This window comes from Leuciscus leuciscus (assembly GCF_965113295.1).
Source record: "Leuciscus leuciscus genome assembly, chromosome: 3".
In the NCBI taxonomy this organism is placed as follows: domain Eukaryota; kingdom Metazoa; phylum Chordata; class Actinopteri; order Cypriniformes; family Leuciscidae; genus Leuciscus; species Leuciscus leuciscus.
Genome location: NC_138727.1, coordinates 49,057,959 through 49,077,281, shown reverse-complemented (window position 1 = coordinate 49,077,281; position 19,323 = coordinate 49,057,959). Strand labels below are relative to the sequence as shown.

The 19,323-nt window shown below is 37.0% G+C and overlaps 1 protein-coding gene and 1 long non-coding RNA gene across 2 annotated transcripts in view; one reads left to right on the top strand and one right to left on the bottom strand.

Annotated features, from left to right (window-relative positions):
• Nucleotides 1–78: 78 nt before the first annotated feature.
• LOC309494968 (lipopolysaccharide-induced tumor necrosis factor-alpha factor homolog) lies at nucleotides 79–10,929 on the bottom strand. The gene is made up of 7 exons (XM_082164470.1): nucleotides 10,781–10,929; nucleotides 5,571–5,680; nucleotides 5,392–5,481; nucleotides 4,738–4,803; nucleotides 4,516–4,581; nucleotides 4,224–4,368; nucleotides 79–516 (listed from the first exon to the last, which is right to left on the bottom strand). Exons 2-7 carry the CDS (start codon nucleotides 5,668–5,670, stop codon nucleotides 411–413), a joined length of 573 nt encoding a protein of 190 aa, XP_082020596.1. The 5' UTR covers nucleotides 5,671–5,680; nucleotides 10,781–10,929; the 3' UTR covers nucleotides 79–410.
• Nucleotides 10,930–17,844: 6,915 nt separating this feature from the next.
• The window catches only part of LOC309494974, a 75,985-nt gene continuing 74,506 nt past the window's right edge, over nucleotides 17,845–19,323 (top strand). The window contains exon 1 of the long non-coding RNA XR_014204497.1: nucleotides 17,845–17,922. This is a non-coding gene — a long non-coding RNA (uncharacterized lncRNA). The remainder of the gene's footprint in view (nucleotides 17,923–19,323) is intronic.

Here is a 19,323-nt window from a genome sequence, read left to right as displayed (position 1 = left end):
TTCAATTATATTTACCAAGGGTGCCATTAATTCTGACCACAACTGTACATGCAGAATACCTTCAACCAAGCCAGTGAATAGCATCATTGAAATACCATGCTTTATTGTCAGATAATCTTAATCAGATATAACAAATCTTGTTAAACAAGCAAACATATGGATTGTACAAAAATGGCAACAAGTAGTAAGATGTGAAATTTATAATAAACTCTGCAGGATCTTGTATTGTTATCAATAAGAAAAGAGATATAATATTCAGTATCAATATATATATATATTTGCATAAATAAGGAAAGAGAAACCCACGTCATTATATTATTTTTCTATTTTTCTTTGTCAGTAATATCCAAAAGATGCTGCCTGTAATGTTTTTCTTTTGGTTGTTCAGATTTTCTTTGCTTCAGAACCATCTACATGCGTCTGTACACATAGACGAGGCTTTGACAGCTTGGACAGGTATGCTCTACGTCCTTGCAGGCGTTCACACAGAAAGGAATCAAACAACATGGCCAGATCCTGCACAGAAAAAAACAAAGTGTGTTGAAAATGTAATCTTCTTTTCTCCTGGTATACCTTTGTGGTTAGTGGGTCATCATTAATTCAATCAGCAACGAAATAGAGATTTCTTTCTCTCCATTGACAGTCTACGCAACTACTACTTTGACGTTTCAAGAAGTTCATAAAGAGATCGAAAAAAAGAATCCATATGGATTGAGCAATTTAGTCCAAAATGTTCTGAAGAGAAACGATCACTTTATATGATGAGCATATTGAATTTAAGCTCAGATTTCATTAAAAAGATCTTCATTTGTGTTCCGAAGATGAATGAAAGTCTTACGGGTTTGAAACGACATGAGGGTGAGTAATTAATGACAGAGGTAAAAAAATTTTGGGTGAATTAACCCTTTAAACGGGTAATTCATCGCTAGCAAAATTTGCTTTCAATAAAATTTGGCTTCCTATTCAGTAGAAAGACGAAAACGTTTTTGCTACCTGAATAAAAGAAACTTTTGCCAAATAGGTAGGAAAACTTCAACACCCATAATGCACTGGGCATATAAGCGTCCAAGGCCACTCCCACCAGTCTGCTATGGATATGCCTGACCAGAGTCAAATACCACCTTGCTTTAGTAGGAAATAGTTGTTAGCAAACTTTTAGTTATAATGGTGTCGACTTGTGTTGAATTCAACGAGTACATGCTTAGCGAGGGTGAGTTACTTTCGGTTTCCAGTGAAGGATCCAGTGCGTTGTAGGCAGTGGCCAAAGGCTGCAAAGAATCATAAATATGGAGAGAACGCCCCAATGGAAAATATGGAAAACCTCTGAGTTTGTAGTAGTCAACATTTCAAACTGGATGACAATGGACACATTGTTTTATGTCAAACGGAGAGAAAAAACTGAAAGAAACTGCCGTTCTGTCATTTCCACCCGACCCCACGAAGTACGCTGTCGCGTACAGGTAAAAAAGCCATTGCTATAGTGATACATTTTTACCATAATGCTGTTTAAAGAGTAGACATAGTGAGAAACCTACACTGTAAAATCCAACAGTTGTTCTAACTCACACTTTTTAGTTAACTTAATTCCCGTTCCCGTTGATTCCTATTCACACGGATCCGCAAACAACTAAAAACGCTGTATTAACGCTGTTACAGACAAGTAACTGGCAATGTCACTTTGTAAAGAAAGACTATGTGACCGCGCACTATGCATTCAGGGCCGGCCCTGACCAATTTGCTGCCCTAGGCAAGATTTTACCTGGCGCCCCATGCATCACAGCCCATTTCACCCCGTCATTGTGTTCATGATTTAGCATATATATATATATATATATATATATATATATATATATATATATATATATATATATATATATATATAGGCCTATATACACACACACACACACACACACACACACACACATTACAGCCTAAACACAAATACCAAGAGCATTACATAGCATTCAAGTCAAGTCCCCATTATCTTCTATAGCACGATTTACAATAAAGATTTAATGTGAACTTTGCTATTTTGAATAAACCTGTAAATAAATATCATTACTATGCCATAAAATGTACAGGCCAAAAGTTTGGAAACATTACTATTTTTAATGTTTTTGAAAGAAGTTTCTTCTGCTCATCAAGCCTGCATTTATTTGATAAAAAATACAGAAAAAAATTTAATATTGTGATATATTATTACAATTTAAAATAATTGGTTTTCAATTTATTATACTTTAAATTATCATTTATTTCTGTGATGCAAAGCTGAATTTTCAGGATCATTACTCCAGTCTTCAGTGTCACATGTGACATCCGGTCTATCACATGATCCTTTAGAAATCATTCTAATATGATGATTCATTATCAAAGTTGGAAACAGTTCTGCTGCTTAATATTTTTTCATAACCTGTGATACTTTTTTAGGATACTTTGATAAATAAATAGTAAAAAAAAATTTTTTTAAATGTTTTAAAAATAGAAATCTTTTGTAACAACAATATACACTACAAAATCAATACTTTTATTCAGCAAGGATGTGTTAAATTGATAAAAAGTTATCGTAAAGATGATTTATATAATTAGAAAATATTTGTATTTTATTTTAAATAAATGCAGTTCTTTTTAACATTTTATTCATCAAATAAATTAGGCAGCAGAACTGTTTCCAACACTCATAATAAATCAGAATATTAAAATGATTTCTAAAGGATCATGCGATAGACTGGATGTCACATGTGACACTGAAGACTGGAGTAATGATGCTGAAAATTCAGCTTTGCATCACAGAAATAAATGATAATTTAAAGTATAATAAATTGAAAACCAATTCTTTTAAATTGTAATAATATATCACAATATTTATAATTTTTTCTGTATTTTTGATCAAATAAATGCAGGCTTGATGAGCAGAAGAAACTTTTTTCAAAAACATTAAAAATAGTAATGTTTCCAAACTTTTGGCCTGTACTGTATCCCCACAACTGCACAACTGTAGAGTAAAACATTAATAAAAAAGTGATAATAAAAAATGCGTCTTAAAACTGACATGATGGTTACAAAACCACACAGTCTGGGGACTCTGGAGAACTCAGAACAACTGCTAACATTAAGTTTAAGGTAAAAATAACTGCCATGAAATTATAGTATCTTACTCCTATGCCATAAATTGTTCATTCACTACATCACTTTACCTCTGTCTTTATCCCCTTTTATCCTCTTCTCTTCTTTTTGGCACTGTATCTATCGCAGACTATGCTCATTTATAATGTGTCATGTAAATTCGGCCTTCCGTCACAATCAGGAAACTTTCACCGCGTCTAGAACTGGAGCGAGCTGCCAGGCCCGTTTCTACGAGCTGTGTGTTAACAAAAGCAGTGCTGTCTACATTGGATGCGGAGTCGCGCACGCTACACAACAAATTACCAACAACTGATCGCGCGCGCGCTCTGTTTCTGACGCACTTCAAGCACTCGATGGGCGGGGGACGATTGGTGAGCCGGACTTTTTTTTTTTTTTTGGTAGTATTTCGAATTTATGGTTTTAAAATAGTATTATATATAAAAAAATAATAATGTAAAAAAAAAAAAAAATTCACTCGTTCACTCATTCTGGCGCCCCTATGGATGAGTGGCGCCCCTAGCATTTGCCTATACCGCCTATGCCGCGGGCCGGCCCTGTATGCATTCAAAGGTGCATGTCTATAGTCAAAACACGTAATACGCATGTGCATGCTGTCACCCTTTTCACAGTTGCACGTTTTGAAGTTTACACGGAGATGATAAAGGTATCGCTTTCAAAACCCTTTTTTAAAAACTTGCACTTTGAAACCTACTTCAAAGGCCACCACGGCCAGAATGTTCGTTCAATCAATCAATCAATCAATCAATCAATCAATCAATCAATCAATCAATCAATCAATCAATCAATCAATCAATCAATCAATCAGCTTTAATAAACTTTTGTCATGCTGTAAAGAAATACACATATTTTGATGTGTTGACTAACATACAGAACATTTAAAGGAGTTGATTAACATTGTAACTCTAGTGTGTTATTTGATATCATATTTAAAGTTAATATATTGTAAATGTACTAATTTGCAAATTCATCATTATAAATGTGTAAATACAAATATATTAAAATACATGATATACAAGTATCCATATTATGTCTGAATCAGATTTTTTGAACATGAGAATTTGATGAATACTGTTCCTTACCCAAAAATGCCAAGAGTTCCACAGATTACCCACACCAGCATTCCATTGATGTATGTCGTCTGTGTGACGATCTGCTGCTGGCAGTAAGGACATTTCATCTGCCCAGGAGTTTCAGATAGACGTGGTGGAATAATCACCACTGTGGCTACATATGCAGAAGAAAAAGGTAATACTGATGAAAATGAATAATAATATGATCATAAACCTCCAGAATAGTATCCTGTACAGGTGCATCATGTGCATGCTGTAAATGTCTAGTGTTTGAGCGCATAAGTCTTAGTCTTAAACTCACGCTGGGCAGGTGCAGACTGGACCATATGAGTGACGGTGGGCTGTTGGTTGTAAATTACCGTTGGAGCTGAAAAAGAAAACATACAGAACCAGAAATTCGTTCAAACTTGAGATAAGGGAAATATTATCCTGTAAACTTTTGCTTTTCATTTTATAATCTTATTGAAGCATCCTGGATGGCAGTTAAACAGGGAGTCTCATAAATCAAGACATCGACACTCACCAGCGGAAGCCACACTTGAAGTATGGACTGTTTGAGTTACGGTCGATGAAGACATGGGCTGTTGTGCTGTGAAACAAAACATGAGTTTTATAAGTCAGAACTGACAAGGCCCAAGTTTCCCTAAGTTCCAAACTGCATTTGGAGATTCTTCATTGTTTTTGGGGTCATATCTATGGAAGCTGATTTCCACCACATAAGAAAAAAAGCCAATGCTGGTGAAAATTGGACAAAACTTCTATGATGAGTTTGAAAAAGTAATTTTTTATTCATCATTCAAAATGCCGGAAGAATTTTAATGACTGGAAATTACGTCACAGGGTACAAATTTGCACAATTGGTGGCGCTAGAGGGATTGAGGTAGAGACTCTGAATTTGCTGTGGTGAATGTTCAAACTATGGGCTGCCATAAACTTCAAGAGCGGAAGAAGAACACTGTTGGATACAACAGGTGTTCGGCCCCTAATTACATGTACATATTTATATCTTAAGGCAAACAATGCAGTTGGACAGAACAATATGTCATGTTTTTATGACTTGTCCCTTAATGTTTAGAAAGTATCGGGGGCGTTTTGGAATGCTGTAGGACTTGATACTTATTGTGACATGCAGAGACGATCAAGTTTCTCTCTAAACACTGTAAACATCAGCTCTCACCCATGACAGAGGACTGGACCGTTTGGGATACGTTGGTTGACATGACTGACGTCTGTTGGGGCGGTGGATTGTATACAGTGGCCATTGGAACTGCAACAAAGATCATTATTGAAGCACTGTAGTTAGCTACCAATGACCAATAGTCTCTGAACTGAATATCAGAGTGAGGATCCGCTGACCTGGTTGGGTTTGATAGAAAACCTGCTGTGGCTGGTTAGGAAAGTTGGTCTGGGCCATTGCCGGTCCAGGATATGGAGGGGGGAACTGTCCTTTATCCATAATCAACAATCTGAGAATGAGAAAAACATAAGTGCTTTAATGGTGTGATGTAAAGGTTTTACAAACAACACTGGCAAAGCAACAATAAAAATAACAAACAGACTGACTGCTGCCTTTGACGTCACAAATCAGGAAGTAATGAAGTGGTTGGATTGTACAGATTCTTGTGATTGCATCAATCAGTTGTTCACAGTGATGAATTACATAGCATTTTTAGGCGAATAGATCAAAAATACTTTCGAAATCAAACAGGTTGGCATACTTCCATGGGTTCGCGTGGTCGTGCTATTGACATAAACAGGAATGCCAACAGACAACTTTTGCCATGTACCTGTGGTTAATATACCATGTTACAATCAAAGCAGTGATTGGTTGGGCATTCAGATATGTATTTTGCTGCACCTTCCAACAGCAGGAACTAACATTTGTTTTTTAGTGGACATTAAGTATCAACTTGATCTGCTAACACTTCACAATACTTTTTGTCTTCATTTTGAACTAATATATATATATATATATATATTAAATCATTATTATATAGCATAACTTTATTTATTTATAACCTGAAAATACAATTTTTTACTGAAATATTTTATATATTTTAGAGTCTTCTTTCAAATGCAACTTGTTTTGATATTTTGAATCTAATGTCATGACTTTGCCATTCTCTTTTAAGTGTGACTTACAGTAATTGTCCAGTGTTCATCATTGTCTAACCGTGTTATCAAGAAATCTGATTTCCTGAAAGAAGATCCCCTGATCAGCCAGTTTGACAACATTTTATCTTTCAGGAGTTCATGTTTAGAGTGACAGATGAGTCAGCGGAATATGTGTTTGGAAAAAGTGATAGACTGTAAAACCTAACAGTAAACTAAATTAAATTGAGTTCACTGCACTCAAATATTAACGAAACTTGTGTGGACACAATGACTGAAACAGAACTCAAACTGAATGAGCTATAGAACATTTCTAGATCGCAGAATGATAATCGAATAATAATTGTATAATCAAGTGATTAATTAAGTGATGATTGAGCATTAGTGATGAACACCTGCTGTTAACAAACAAGATCACTGAAAAAAAGAGAAACACAAGAACTACAACTGACTTCAGCCACAGCCTTAGATGAAATCAACTGAAGATAAAAGAAGACATTAAATCTGTGAAGATCTCAGCAGAGGAGGATTAAACAACTCCACAAACAGCATTACCAGCTTCACTTATTACTAACCAGACTGACTTTATTTCTGTTAAGTTTTTATTGAAAATTAACAGTTTTAGAAGTTGATGATTTGAGTTTCGTTTAAGGTCACCATGATGGAGATCAGCGTTTGCTTTTTTTGGGCTCTTGACCCTTGACTTTTGCACATATGTTTTTCTTTGGCTGCTGTAATTGAGTGTTTATAAAACACATTTGTTATGGCACTAAAAGAAAAGTATGATCGGGTGTTAAGGATTGATGATGACAATCATCATTCAGTGACTTGATTCTCTGATCTAATTCAGAGTCGAATGTCTGATTAACAGGCAACAAGTTATTCGTTTTATTCAAAACTGTGGTTCTACAGCATAAGAGCCAGCAATGTTGTGTCCATCAGGTAATATGAAGGATTTTAAATCAAGTTTGTGCACAAAAAGTTGATTGAATTACAAACTCACACAGACATCAAGAATCAGCATATGAATCTCCAACAATGGTGACCAATAAAAAAACGATTAATGCTGCAATGCATGCTGGGTACTAGAAAACGTATCCATGGCTCCCAGCATGCATTGCGGCATGAATAATTTTTTAATGGTTTTTAATGATTCACATTGTTGAGAATTATATGCTGATTCTTGATGTCTGTGTAATGGTGCGTTCACACCGGACGCGAATAGCGCGTCAGGCGCGAGTGATTTCAATGTTAAGTCAATGCAAAGACGCGGTACGCGCGTAAAAAATTCCTGCGGCGCGAATGAGGCGTAGAGCGCGGCGCGGTAGACGCGAATACGCCTCATTCGCGCGTCAAGTTCGCGCGAATAGCGCGAATTGAGCGTCTGCCGCGTTAAGCGCGTTACGCGCGAATGATTTTATTAGTGCTATTTGTGCATTCACGCGTTTGATGCGAATTCGCGTCTGCCGCCCGAGTTGAAAAATCTGAACTTCTGCGTCAATTCGCGCCGCGTTAACCAATCAGGAGCCTGCTTGCTGCTGTCACGTGGTGAAGTGACAGTTTACAATGTTATTTTATGTTTGGCCTCAATAAATTTTGTAATATGACTAAAATGCACAACAAAGCAAATCTTTCACATAAAAACTCGATTTCAATATATGAGAGATACTCATTTTGTATTGAATGCTATTTATTCCATATCTATTCTAGATTATATGAAACATTATTATTCTAATGTAAAGACAACAAACACAATTTAGTGTATAAAAACAAAAATCACAGGACAGGTTTCACTTTTGGAGGCTGACTCCATTTATTATCAAAACAAAAATAAATGACAGATTAGGTGGGTGCGGGCGAGGGTGAACCTCGCGCCGGGCTGTAGAGTGCGGGCTCGTCAGGCAGCGACCACTCGAGGCCGAGGCCTTACGGCCTACGTTGTCCTCGTCAGCGTCCTCACCGTTAGGTCCACCAAACCTAGCTCCTGGAGCAAATTGTGAAACTCCTGAAACCCTCTGGAGGGTCTGGTGGACCCGAGTACAGCGACGATGTCCCCTACGCAGCTGTTTCTGCTCTCCAGACCATATACGAGCGATGACTCTCTCGATTAATGCTAATGCTAATGCTCGATAAACATCTAAAAAAGATGGCCGCCAACGGGTTTCGAAACTTTCGCCTCTGACGCGCGTAAATTTTGCTTCAAACTTTTGTTTTTACGCGCGTCAATTTCGCTCTTGACACGCGAATTAACACAAAAGTGGTCAAGCGTCAAACTAGACGCGGCAGGCGCGAATTTGACGCGCTATTCGCGTCCGGTGTGAACACACAGTAAGTCAGCATGATACCATAGAGGTTTTTAAAATCTGATTGTCACAACAATGGACCTTACAGTAGAATCACGGTTCTATTATAATGAATAATATAATTAATACATCACCAGGCTCTGGAAAAGTCACTAAATGAAGATTTTCATCATTAAAACACAACAATCGACACATGCTCATATTTTCTTTGGGCTTTTGTGTCATAACAAAAATGTTTTATAAACAAACACTGATCTCCATAATGGTAAACGAAACTCAAATCATCAACTTCTAAACCTCTGTTAATTCTCAATAACAACTTCTGTAGACGCATGCCAAAAGTCATATTGGTTAGTAATAAGTGAAGCTGGTTATGTTGTTTGTGGAGTTGTTTAAACCTCCTCTGCTGAGATCTTCACAGATTTAACGTCTTTTTTCTTCAGCTGATTTCATCTAAGGCTGTGTTGCCATAGAAATGCATAATTCCTTGCCCAACCCTGCATTCCAGTTAACCGATGTACACTATGCCATTTGTAAAGATAAAGTACATACTTTAGAGTGTGTAGCAGAAGAGTGGGCAAGCAGGATATACTACTTTGTCATAAATGCATCTCTAATGGACCGCTGTCACTTAGTTACGTGCATCTGTGCAGCTGACACCGTCCCGCTACAGGATGCTTGGCTCTCTTTTTTTATTGTGCTAACTGTTTTCCTATCACATATTTGAGTAATCATCATACATTAGGTATCATTCGTAATGAAATCGGACATTGCTTTACCATGGTAACAGTGATAAAAAAAAAATAAAAAAAAACTCCTCCTAGTGGGTGGAGTCACTTTACATAACATTTATTTTAAATATTTTATAGTCAAAATGTTTTCTAATCTCAACAAAACACATTGTCGGAAAGGCCTGAGATTCAAGCTTCCATATTTGGCAACTGTTTTGTAATAGAAGTGATATTATGACAGAAATGTATTAATTTGTTACAGGAGAACACATTAAACATTTTTTATGGAATGTAGTTGTCAACTTCAATAGAAGGTGTTTTATCTGGTGGCTTTTTTTGGTATTACGCCTAAACATAATCTCATAGGAACTAAATGTTTTGTGATATCAACTTCAAATTTGAAACACGACTTGGTTAGACATATGGCTTTGATTTAATAGCAATTTTAGTAAAAAATATTTTGTATAATGTCAAGCTAATGTCAAAGTTTGTTTACAAACTTTACTCATCTAGCGGCTGACTAGCACTTCCTGAGAGATTCTGAAGTTGCATCCAATGGACACTTTACTATCCCATGAGGACACGTGGAGAGGGATTGTGGATGGCAGTGAAGCGACGTAATGGCAGTGAAGTCACATGATAAAGACAACATTTGGATGTAGAACGTAGAATATACTTTTTAACAGTCGCAAAGTAAGTTTCAAACCAGACGTGGTACCTACTATTCAGTATGCCATATTCAGACACAGTATTTTCATTTGTGCTTATACTAATTCAAATCAGATCCTCATCTAACACGCAATGGGTTGTGGGCAATGTTATCTGTTACCTGAGTGTGCACAAATCTCCACTTCGAATTTCCACCAAAACTGGTAAACCGTCCGGGTACCTTTGGATAATCATTTCACTATACTATGAGTTGGGACACACTAATTTCCATTACCAATACTATTTACGAATAATATGCGAATTGGAACAAAGCACAAGAACATGAACAGCTGAACAGCTAGCTAATTACAGGAATTACGACATGGTTTAAACACAGCATCTGTGTTTAACATATCAAATTTGAACATTATAAAAGTGAGAAGGTTTTAACAATCGCAAAAGAAACAAGTACTGACATGTATTAAACACCACAACAAACTAATGGAAAGATGGCAATGAATAGAAAGTACACCAAGGTGATCACTTTAGGCTACTTTTGACATTTACCTGATCTGTTAAGAAGTTCAACCTTCTTAATATTAAACTTAAAACACAGATCTGAATTTGAACATCAGGTTTTATTATTTTATTATATCCCAGGATTTCATATAACAACCTGTATCTAAATCCAAACATCACAAATTTGCAGTGGAAGCACATAATCCAAAGTAAAAAATATCTAAAACACCCAAACTTATAATATGACACATACCTGCAGTCGGTGGAGAGCTGTGGAGATTCTGATGCCCGTCCCTATAAAGACACTTGGACAGATAGAGAGATTTTCAGAATAGCCACTGACATGGGGGTGGAGCTGAAAGTTGATACTAATGCCCAATCAGAAGTCCTGAACGTTATCTAAACTGCTTCCTGATTGAATGATCAGTGGGAACATGTTCACAAAACACCTCGATACACAGTACTAACACCTCCAGTGACCCATCTCATCCCAACCACACCAGTCAACTTAGCCAGTTTTGCTCAATCTCAGACGGTTGACCTTTATATTCTCTTAAATGCATGACATAAACACACTAAATAGAGGACTGCGTGCCGTACGTTATACAGATAAACCCCATATTTTTGTTGGAAGAGGTTCAGTTACAACCTGTAATGCGCACAATGTTTGTCTTGCAGGTATCCTGGTAACAAATGAACACTCTTGTATTTGGACAGTAAGACTGGACAATGAAACTGGATATACCACTAATTTACATTTAAATTTAAGCATTTGGCGGACGCTTTTATCCAAAGCGACTTACATTGAATTTCAAGGTACACATTTACATTCTTATCAGTTCTTGCTTTCCCTGGGAATCAAACCCATGACCGCTGTAAGCGCCAACGCTCTACTGTTTGAGCTATAGGACGGCTACACTAATGGATGCGAAGACAACAATGTCTTTGTGGGTTTGATGTTTTATTTTGCTGTTCTACAGGACCATCTAATAAAAGCCTCCCATTCTACAAAGCACTCTTTAATTGCATTTCTATCAAATAGAGTTTAATATTTATTTTTTAAGTGAAGTACAATGAGATATTCCTCCAGGCAGTGAGGACAGGTAATGTTGCTACTAGTTAGAAGCTAGTATGCCATCTAATGTTTAAGCAAGGAAGTACATTAAATATGCAGTCACATTAACCGTTACTCTGTGAAATTTCTCAGGAAGCTGCCTGAATTTGAATGACTACTGTGTGAGCTGTGTGAACCAAAAATAAGTTCACCAGCACAGATAAAACCAACAAGAATCAAGAAACTCCACAGCATAATCTATTCATGCCGCACTGCATGCTAGGTACCTTCATAGTACATGTGCACTGTAGAAATACAGTAAGATGTTGTATAATTTACAAGAAATTTCCTAGAGTGCAGTTAGATACATGATAAGTCCTGCTGTGGAATTACTGTGAAAATCATGCAATTATTAACCTGGAATATACTGTAATTTCACACAAAACTGTTTAACAGTGCACTAGACACAGGAGTTCAAATGTAGGAAACAAAAATGAGACACTGGGACAATCTAGTGGCTGACAAATGAAACAGCAACAAATGAAACCTTACAACAAACCTCAGTCTGTTTTATTGTTTCGTTTGTATTCATCATCATGGTGATCAGTGTTTGCTTTTGGTGTCGGTGGACATTTTTCTGGGATTTGGCAACCCTACGGTTAAGTTAGTTTTATATTTGACATTTGTTAGACATTCGCGTAAATGCCCATTATATTTTCAGTTTCTATCACATACTCAAGCTAAACTAACCTGTAAATGCATGAATAGGTTTTCTTTACCCATTACAAAGATATAGATTTTTTTTTAAAGATATAGAAAATATGATCCCTATAAATCAATTAATTCAACCCTTTCTCATTATGATTGTGGAATTAACATTCTTTTTGTTTTTTAAATAAATATAGTAGTGTAAATGTATTTAATGTATATAATTCTATTAAACTCAGTGACTGTTTGACCTATAGACATGAAACCAACTGTAAAACACTCAGAATATTCTTTATTTAGCACAAGGCTTGTTTTGGGTTGTACACCTTCAGTAATTGAATACAGACTAAGTTATTCCTATAAATCTATTAAACTCAATAACTATTTGACCTAGAGACATGAAACTGTAGGGCTGAGCAAATATGGGCAGAACTCTAAAATATGCTCTAGTACTTCAGAAATCCTTTTAAAGGTATAAACGTGGCACAATGGCCTTCATCATCACAGCTAATGCCTATCTCATGCAAGGGATTTCATCAATATGCTGATTGAGGACTGTTGGGACACTCCAGGCACAGGATGGACAAATATACTGTCTGTATATTTAAACATGTAACTTAATAAATAACTTTGCCTGCTTTAAAAGCTTTGAGAATCTTTCCTTTCATCACTGATGATGTTTAAAGCTAAAGTGATTATAACTTTCGTTATCTAAACGTTCAGGTTAAATCCTATGTTTTCCTATCAGTTCTAAGAAAGACCTTTAAAGAATAAGAGGTTAAAGAATAACAACAACTTTAATGGAGTCAGATTAATTATATTAGATATATATATTTGAATTAAACACGTCATCCTTCAACTGCCTTTTGTTTCCGATTATTGGTTCAAAATAGCAGCGTAAGCTTCAAGCCTTACAAAACCAACTGTACAACTGTAAAAAGAAACTATTATTGTTTATATAGCATAAGAAGTCAGAGTAGTTTAGCTAGTTCTGTCAGTCAAATGATGGGGGTATGGATACATGACTTCAGAGGTTAGTTATTAAGAGAATGCAGCATAAAGGGAACATACAGTATATGCATGAATGATAATTATAGTCTTTACTGAGCATAGTTGAAATGTCATGATGACAGGAAATGGGGTGGGCAGAGGGGCACAGTAAAATCCTAAGGAGGCACACTAAAACGAAGGCTACACTGAAAAAAACAACAAATGGTAACCTGCAACTCTTCTTTCAAGGGTCTATTTCTACTTGATCTAACTAACAAAAATTACTTTGTTGATTACGTTGATTGTAATTTCTGCTGGCTGCAGTTCACTTAACAGCCACCAGTGTTATGGTGTGAACAGCAAGAGAAAATGTGATGTTGGCTGCTTATTGATAATAAAGATATGATCATCTTGTAGCAGTCTGATTTAATCCAGGATCAAAACTCTGATATGAATTTTACATGATAATAACAATCCTGGGATTCTACATCATGAGATCCAGCAGTATTTTAACCAGAATATCTGGAGGCTTCAATATGAAAAAAACTGTGCACAATAAGTGCGAATAAGTGTGAATCTCAATAACGGTGACATGCTTCGGTGCGCAATTTGTATTCTGGGTGCATAATACTAAACTCATCAGTGGCTCCCAGAATGCATTGTGGCATGAAGCATGTCACAATTTGTGTCGCGCTGATTCTTGAGGTTTGAGTGTGTCTAAGCAAAGGAGTAGTTCAAAATATCAAGCGTAGCGTTAGTTCTGGCAGGTCACGTTAGTCAAGCTCGCATCAGCTGACTATCAGCTGATCCACATCTACCTATAGGAATACGACGCCTATCACCGTATACATATAAGCTGCTTCAGTATTATCCGCAACTATCGCGTTTCTCAGGAGCAAATTACCCTCCTCCATCCCCAGCTCCTCCTCTCATCAGTCAGGATTTGGCATTCTGATTCCCTTCGAATCAGAATAAATTCTCGAATTATGTCGTACTTTAAAATCTTGAATTAAGGATATCTGCAATACATTCATGTTGGTTCTGTTCTGTTTACCCCAAGGGGGGTTATTGCTGCTCTCCCTGCTCTTATCCATGCTAGGCTGCATGGATGCGCAGGGAGTTCTCGCCCAGAACGGAACCATACCGCCAATCCAAATTGTATGCTAATTGTCAATCATATATGACGATAGTGGCCCTGACAGAAGTTTGATTATTTCTTATTAACACTAGAAGTGCCATGGCGGTCATTTTGACCGTTTTGAATTTTATATCTGCAATAACTTTGTTGAAAAAATAAATAAAATCCTGCCGGTACCTGACTTTTCCTAAAAGTGTCTGTATTTTCATTTAAAATGTTTTTCATATAAATTGCACATAAGGCAAAAAAACAAATGAACATATTTACCTATTTCGGCCATAGACGGTCATATTGACCGCACTGAATTTCGCGGTATTATTATAGGCTATACCAATATACACAACAATAAAATGTGGTAAAAATACACAAAACATATTCAACAACAAATAATTTAAATGTAATGATATTCAGAACAGAACAAGAATGAAAAAATAACTATAAACAAGCCAAAATGAAATACTTTATAAGCGAAAGTGAAAGTAAGCGGTGTTAGGCTCACGTAATTCTCTAATTAGAATCAAAATGTTTCAACATTTGCGATGTATTTGGATGGTAAACTATTTTAAACTAAACTACTTTATTATAGGCTTTGTACTTCACTCACGTTCCAATATCGACGGAAAAAATCATCTTCTCTCCACATGCAAAATGGTACGAATTGTATGAGGCTATACTGACTATATAAACAGAGCAGTGGAATTTGTATATGTTAGGTTGACTATTTTATTATGGCTATAATGAACAGGCTGCAATGTCAAGACTGCAATGCTGTAATATGGTGTGTGTGTGTGTGTGTCGGCGGGCGCGGGCGCGAATCGAACAGTGGAAACATGAAAACATAGGCTACTCCGTTATTTTGTTCAGGACATCTACAGATATTATTTATAAATGTATAATTAAACTTGTTTAAATGTACAGTTTGGTGTTGTTTTGTTTTTAAAATATATCCTAATACAATAAATGCATTAATCTCTCAATTGGGTATGTATCATTAAAGATATAGAGTTTGGAATCTAGCGGTCAAAATGACCGCTTGCGGCAGTTCTAGTAGTTATGGAATTCTGGCACTTCTAGTGTTAAAACACCATTGGATCTCATGCTGTAGAAACATTAATTTAATAAAATATATTAAATTAGTAACACATATGATGGTCTAGATCAGATCAGCTGATCAGAGCACTACATGATGATTATATCTTTATCATTAAATCTTATCACATTTTCTCTTGCTGTCTTTGTCATAACAAACAGTTATAGCAGCCAGAGAAAAACTAACATTAAAACATCAAGAGTAAAACTGCCCAACTAAAGCAAACACTGATCACCATAATGGTGACATCAAACCAAAGTATTATTTTCAGTAAAACATCTAAACCTCTGTTAAACTCAACAAGAACTTTTCTACACATACAGTATGACAGGAAAAAAAAGTAAATCTGGTTTGTAATCAGTGAAGCTGGTAATGCTGTTTTTGGAGTTGTTTAATAACGTTGGAGTCTGACGTCAAACAAATGTTTAGACATTTCTAGCTGGGATGAGCTCATATTTGACCGAAGTTTGAGCACACAGTGAGTACGCTGTGAGGTTACACTTTTAGATCACTGTGAACTCACATTGTGACCAAATGGTGAGATCACTGTGAGACAAATTGTTGACTGTAGTGGGTAATGTTAATAGTGTGTAATAGTAAAATGGCGTGTAAATGTTTTTAACCAGTTGCATGTTTTATGTTTATATGTTTTTTGTTTTTTTGTATGTCGTAACTTTGATGTATAACTGTATGTGCAAACTCGGCTGCCTATCTTGGCCAGGACACTCCTGTAAAAGAGATTTTAATCTCAGTGAGTCTTCTCTCCTGGTTAAAGGTAGGGTAGGTAATCATTTTTCTAAAAAAAAAACATTCCAAATTTGTTTAAACTGTCTTTATATACCAAAACATAATTAAAATGTAAGTACTCTGAAAAAGAAAATTTAAAAATCGAGTGACTGTAGACCTTTTAATCTGCAATAAACACAGCTCATTATTTCCATTCACTCCACCCCCTCCCTTCTGAGCTCCTTCCAAAGCCACGCCCCCAAAACACATGAACGCGCGACGCCAAACGCTCAGGCTGGAACAAGACGCATTTATTACCTGAGACGAGTGGAGAGGAAGGAGCGCAGTACATACAGTGACATCATGTCAGAATCACATGTAATAAAATACCTAACTTTATCACTATGAATATAAACAAATAAGATTTCTTTTAGTACTCACTATCAAGCTAGCATATCGATAATGGTAAAGTTTCATTCGGTAACGAGCTATATTTATAAGGCAAAACTAAAAACAGGTTGCATTGATACACGTTTTTCCATTACCATCAGTTACACTGTGATGAAGATGAATTTCGTGTAAGATTCATAACATATACGGTGTTTTGCATGTAAGAGTTTCCATGATGAAAACATTGTTGACTCTAATGAAGACTAACGTACACTCCGAGTCCGGAGAAAAGTACCGCATCGTCGGCTCGAGGACAGGTCCGGGGTTGAGGGCGAAGCAGAGGAGGTCGTTCAAGAGTGCGGGCAGGGTCCGAGGAAGTAGTTTTTGCCTTGTTTGCCTTCGCTGACTGCATATGCAGGTGCTTTGAGCTGAATATTTCCGGGAACGGTGACATGTGATGAGTGCACGCCGGGCAGCGCGCGCAGTGGGGCTCGGGGCGGGCACGAGACATGAAGGCATCTGATTGGTTCTTTACATTCGCACCGAATGGCAGTGATTGGTCAGAGTTTTTACTGTCCTGCAGCTGCTACAGAGGTCTGATTTTTTTCATTCCTTTTTCTAAACACATAATGTATTGACTACTATCAGGATGGAAGGACCATTTCACCCAGTATAAAAAAAAGTGTTTCTGAACAGGATTACCTACCCTACCTTTAAATAAAGGTTCATGATAGAACGTCATTTAAAGGTTGTTATGATGTTCCTGAAACATTCTGTCAGTCATTCGAACACCTGATGTTAACAAGCTGAATCACTGAAGGAAAGAGAAACAACAAGAACAGGAACTGCAACTGACTTCAGCCACAATCAACTGAAGAAAAAAGAAGACATTAAATCTCTCAAGATCTGATTAAACAATTCCACAAACAGCATTACCAGCTTCAATTACAAACCAGATTGACTTTGTTTCTATCACACATCTAAAGAAGTTCATATTGAGATTAACAGAGGTTTAGTTGTTGATGTTTGGTTGAAAACATTTCATTTGAAGTCATCGTCAAGTGATCAGCATTTGTTTTAGTTTATGCTCTTTTGATCCTTGACTTAATGTTAGTGTATTTCTCTTGGAATTACAGGTGTTTTTCAAAAAAAAAAAGAGATTGATAAAAAGGCAGATCAACAGCCAAAAATGACATTTCTGTCATTCATTACTCACTCACTCTCATGTCGTTCCAAACCCGCAAGACCTTCGTCCATCTTCGGAACACAAATTAAGATATTTTTGATGAAATCCGAGAGGTTTCTGATCCCTTCTTCGTCTCTTCCATGTCAGTCTGATACGCTGATCATGTCGTAAACACAGTACAGCGTTTCCTGGTTCTACGTCAGAACATATAAAAAGCAGTGATTAGACCTCAGATATGATCAGTGAATCAGACCACTTTCTAATGATGTCACCATTAATTAAAAGTCAATATCTGATGTTATTCTGGATTCTTCCGACAGAGTAAATGTGTTTTCTGAACCCACTAATACTGTAGCCAGAGAAAAGTTAGTGACCCTTAATATTTTAAGGACTTTTGAAGAATGTTGTTCAAAGAATGTTTTCTGCCAACATTATGAGGTCAACTACACCACCATCACAGAGCTTCAGTACGCGGCACACTCAGCAGAAGATCTCCAGGACATCCTATATGCCTTTGCCAAGACATCATTAGAAACTGACCTGATTTATGTTTGAATATTTTTTTTATTGTCACCATTGTTAGGGTTTTTATGATGTCAATGTGTGTCTCAGCTATGACACAAGAGGTTGTGTCACTAAAATTAAACATCGAGAAGACCCAAGTTCTATATCAATCTCCACAAAAACCAGCCAGCTACCCAGCCAACCATAAAAGTGGACAACACCTCTTGAAAACATGGACCACTTCCCCTACCTCAGCAGCTTTCTCACCTCAAAAGCTGACATAGACTTTGAGGTTAAACCATCGTCTGAGTTGTGCCAGTGGAACCTACGCCAGACTCAGGAAAAAAAGTATTTGAACTCTGAGACCTAACAGCCAGCAGAGCCATTGTCCTCCCCAGCCTGCTCATGGACCACCTACAGCAGGCACCTGAAAGCCATGGAACAATACCATCAAAGATACCCACGAAAGGTTCTGAGGAACAGCTGGGAGGGCAGAAAACATCAGCATCTTGGAGGAAGCCAACATGACCAGCATCACCACTGCAATAATACAGCACCAACTTTGATAGTTGGCCATGCTATCCGCTTGTCCAATACATGTCTCCCCAAACAGAACCTGTACTCCCAGCTGAAAGGACGGTAGTCGAGCATCTGGTGAGCAAAAAAAAAAAAAAAAAACGTTTCATGGACAATATCATGACCATTCTAAAGAATTTCCATATCACATCAAACAACTGGGAACACATTGCACTTGACAGAAGCTCCTGAAAGGAATCAGTGAAGGAAGTTGCAGCACCTCATGATATAGAACTCCACCGCGGCGCATGAAATAGAAATCTGTACAGGTGGAGCTCGGGAAGGTGGAGGGTTTCTGAAAGCGCTCTGCACTGCTAAGGCAAATGCTACCCATGTATTTGAAGGTTGAGCATGCAAGCTCATTGGCTACTGGTACAGCAGGAACCAATCAGCTGCGCCCTATAGAAAATGACGTGATTACGAGCAAGTTGAGT

Excerpts from the sequence above, each read along its gene's own strand:
- LOC309494968 (XM_082164470.1), bottom strand. The coding sequence starts at position 5,670 with ATGGATAAAGGACAGTTCCCCCCTCCATATCCTGGACCGGCAATGGCC. Across the intron at positions 5,482-5,570 it reads TTTCTATCAAACCCAACCAG|TTCCAATGGCCACTGTATAC; the intron begins GTCAGCGGATCC and ends TCTTTGTTGCAG. Across the intron at positions 4,582-4,737 it reads TTCAAGTGTGGCTTCCGCTG|CTCCAACGGTAATTTACAAC; the intron begins GTGAGTGTCGAT and ends TTTCTTTTTCAG.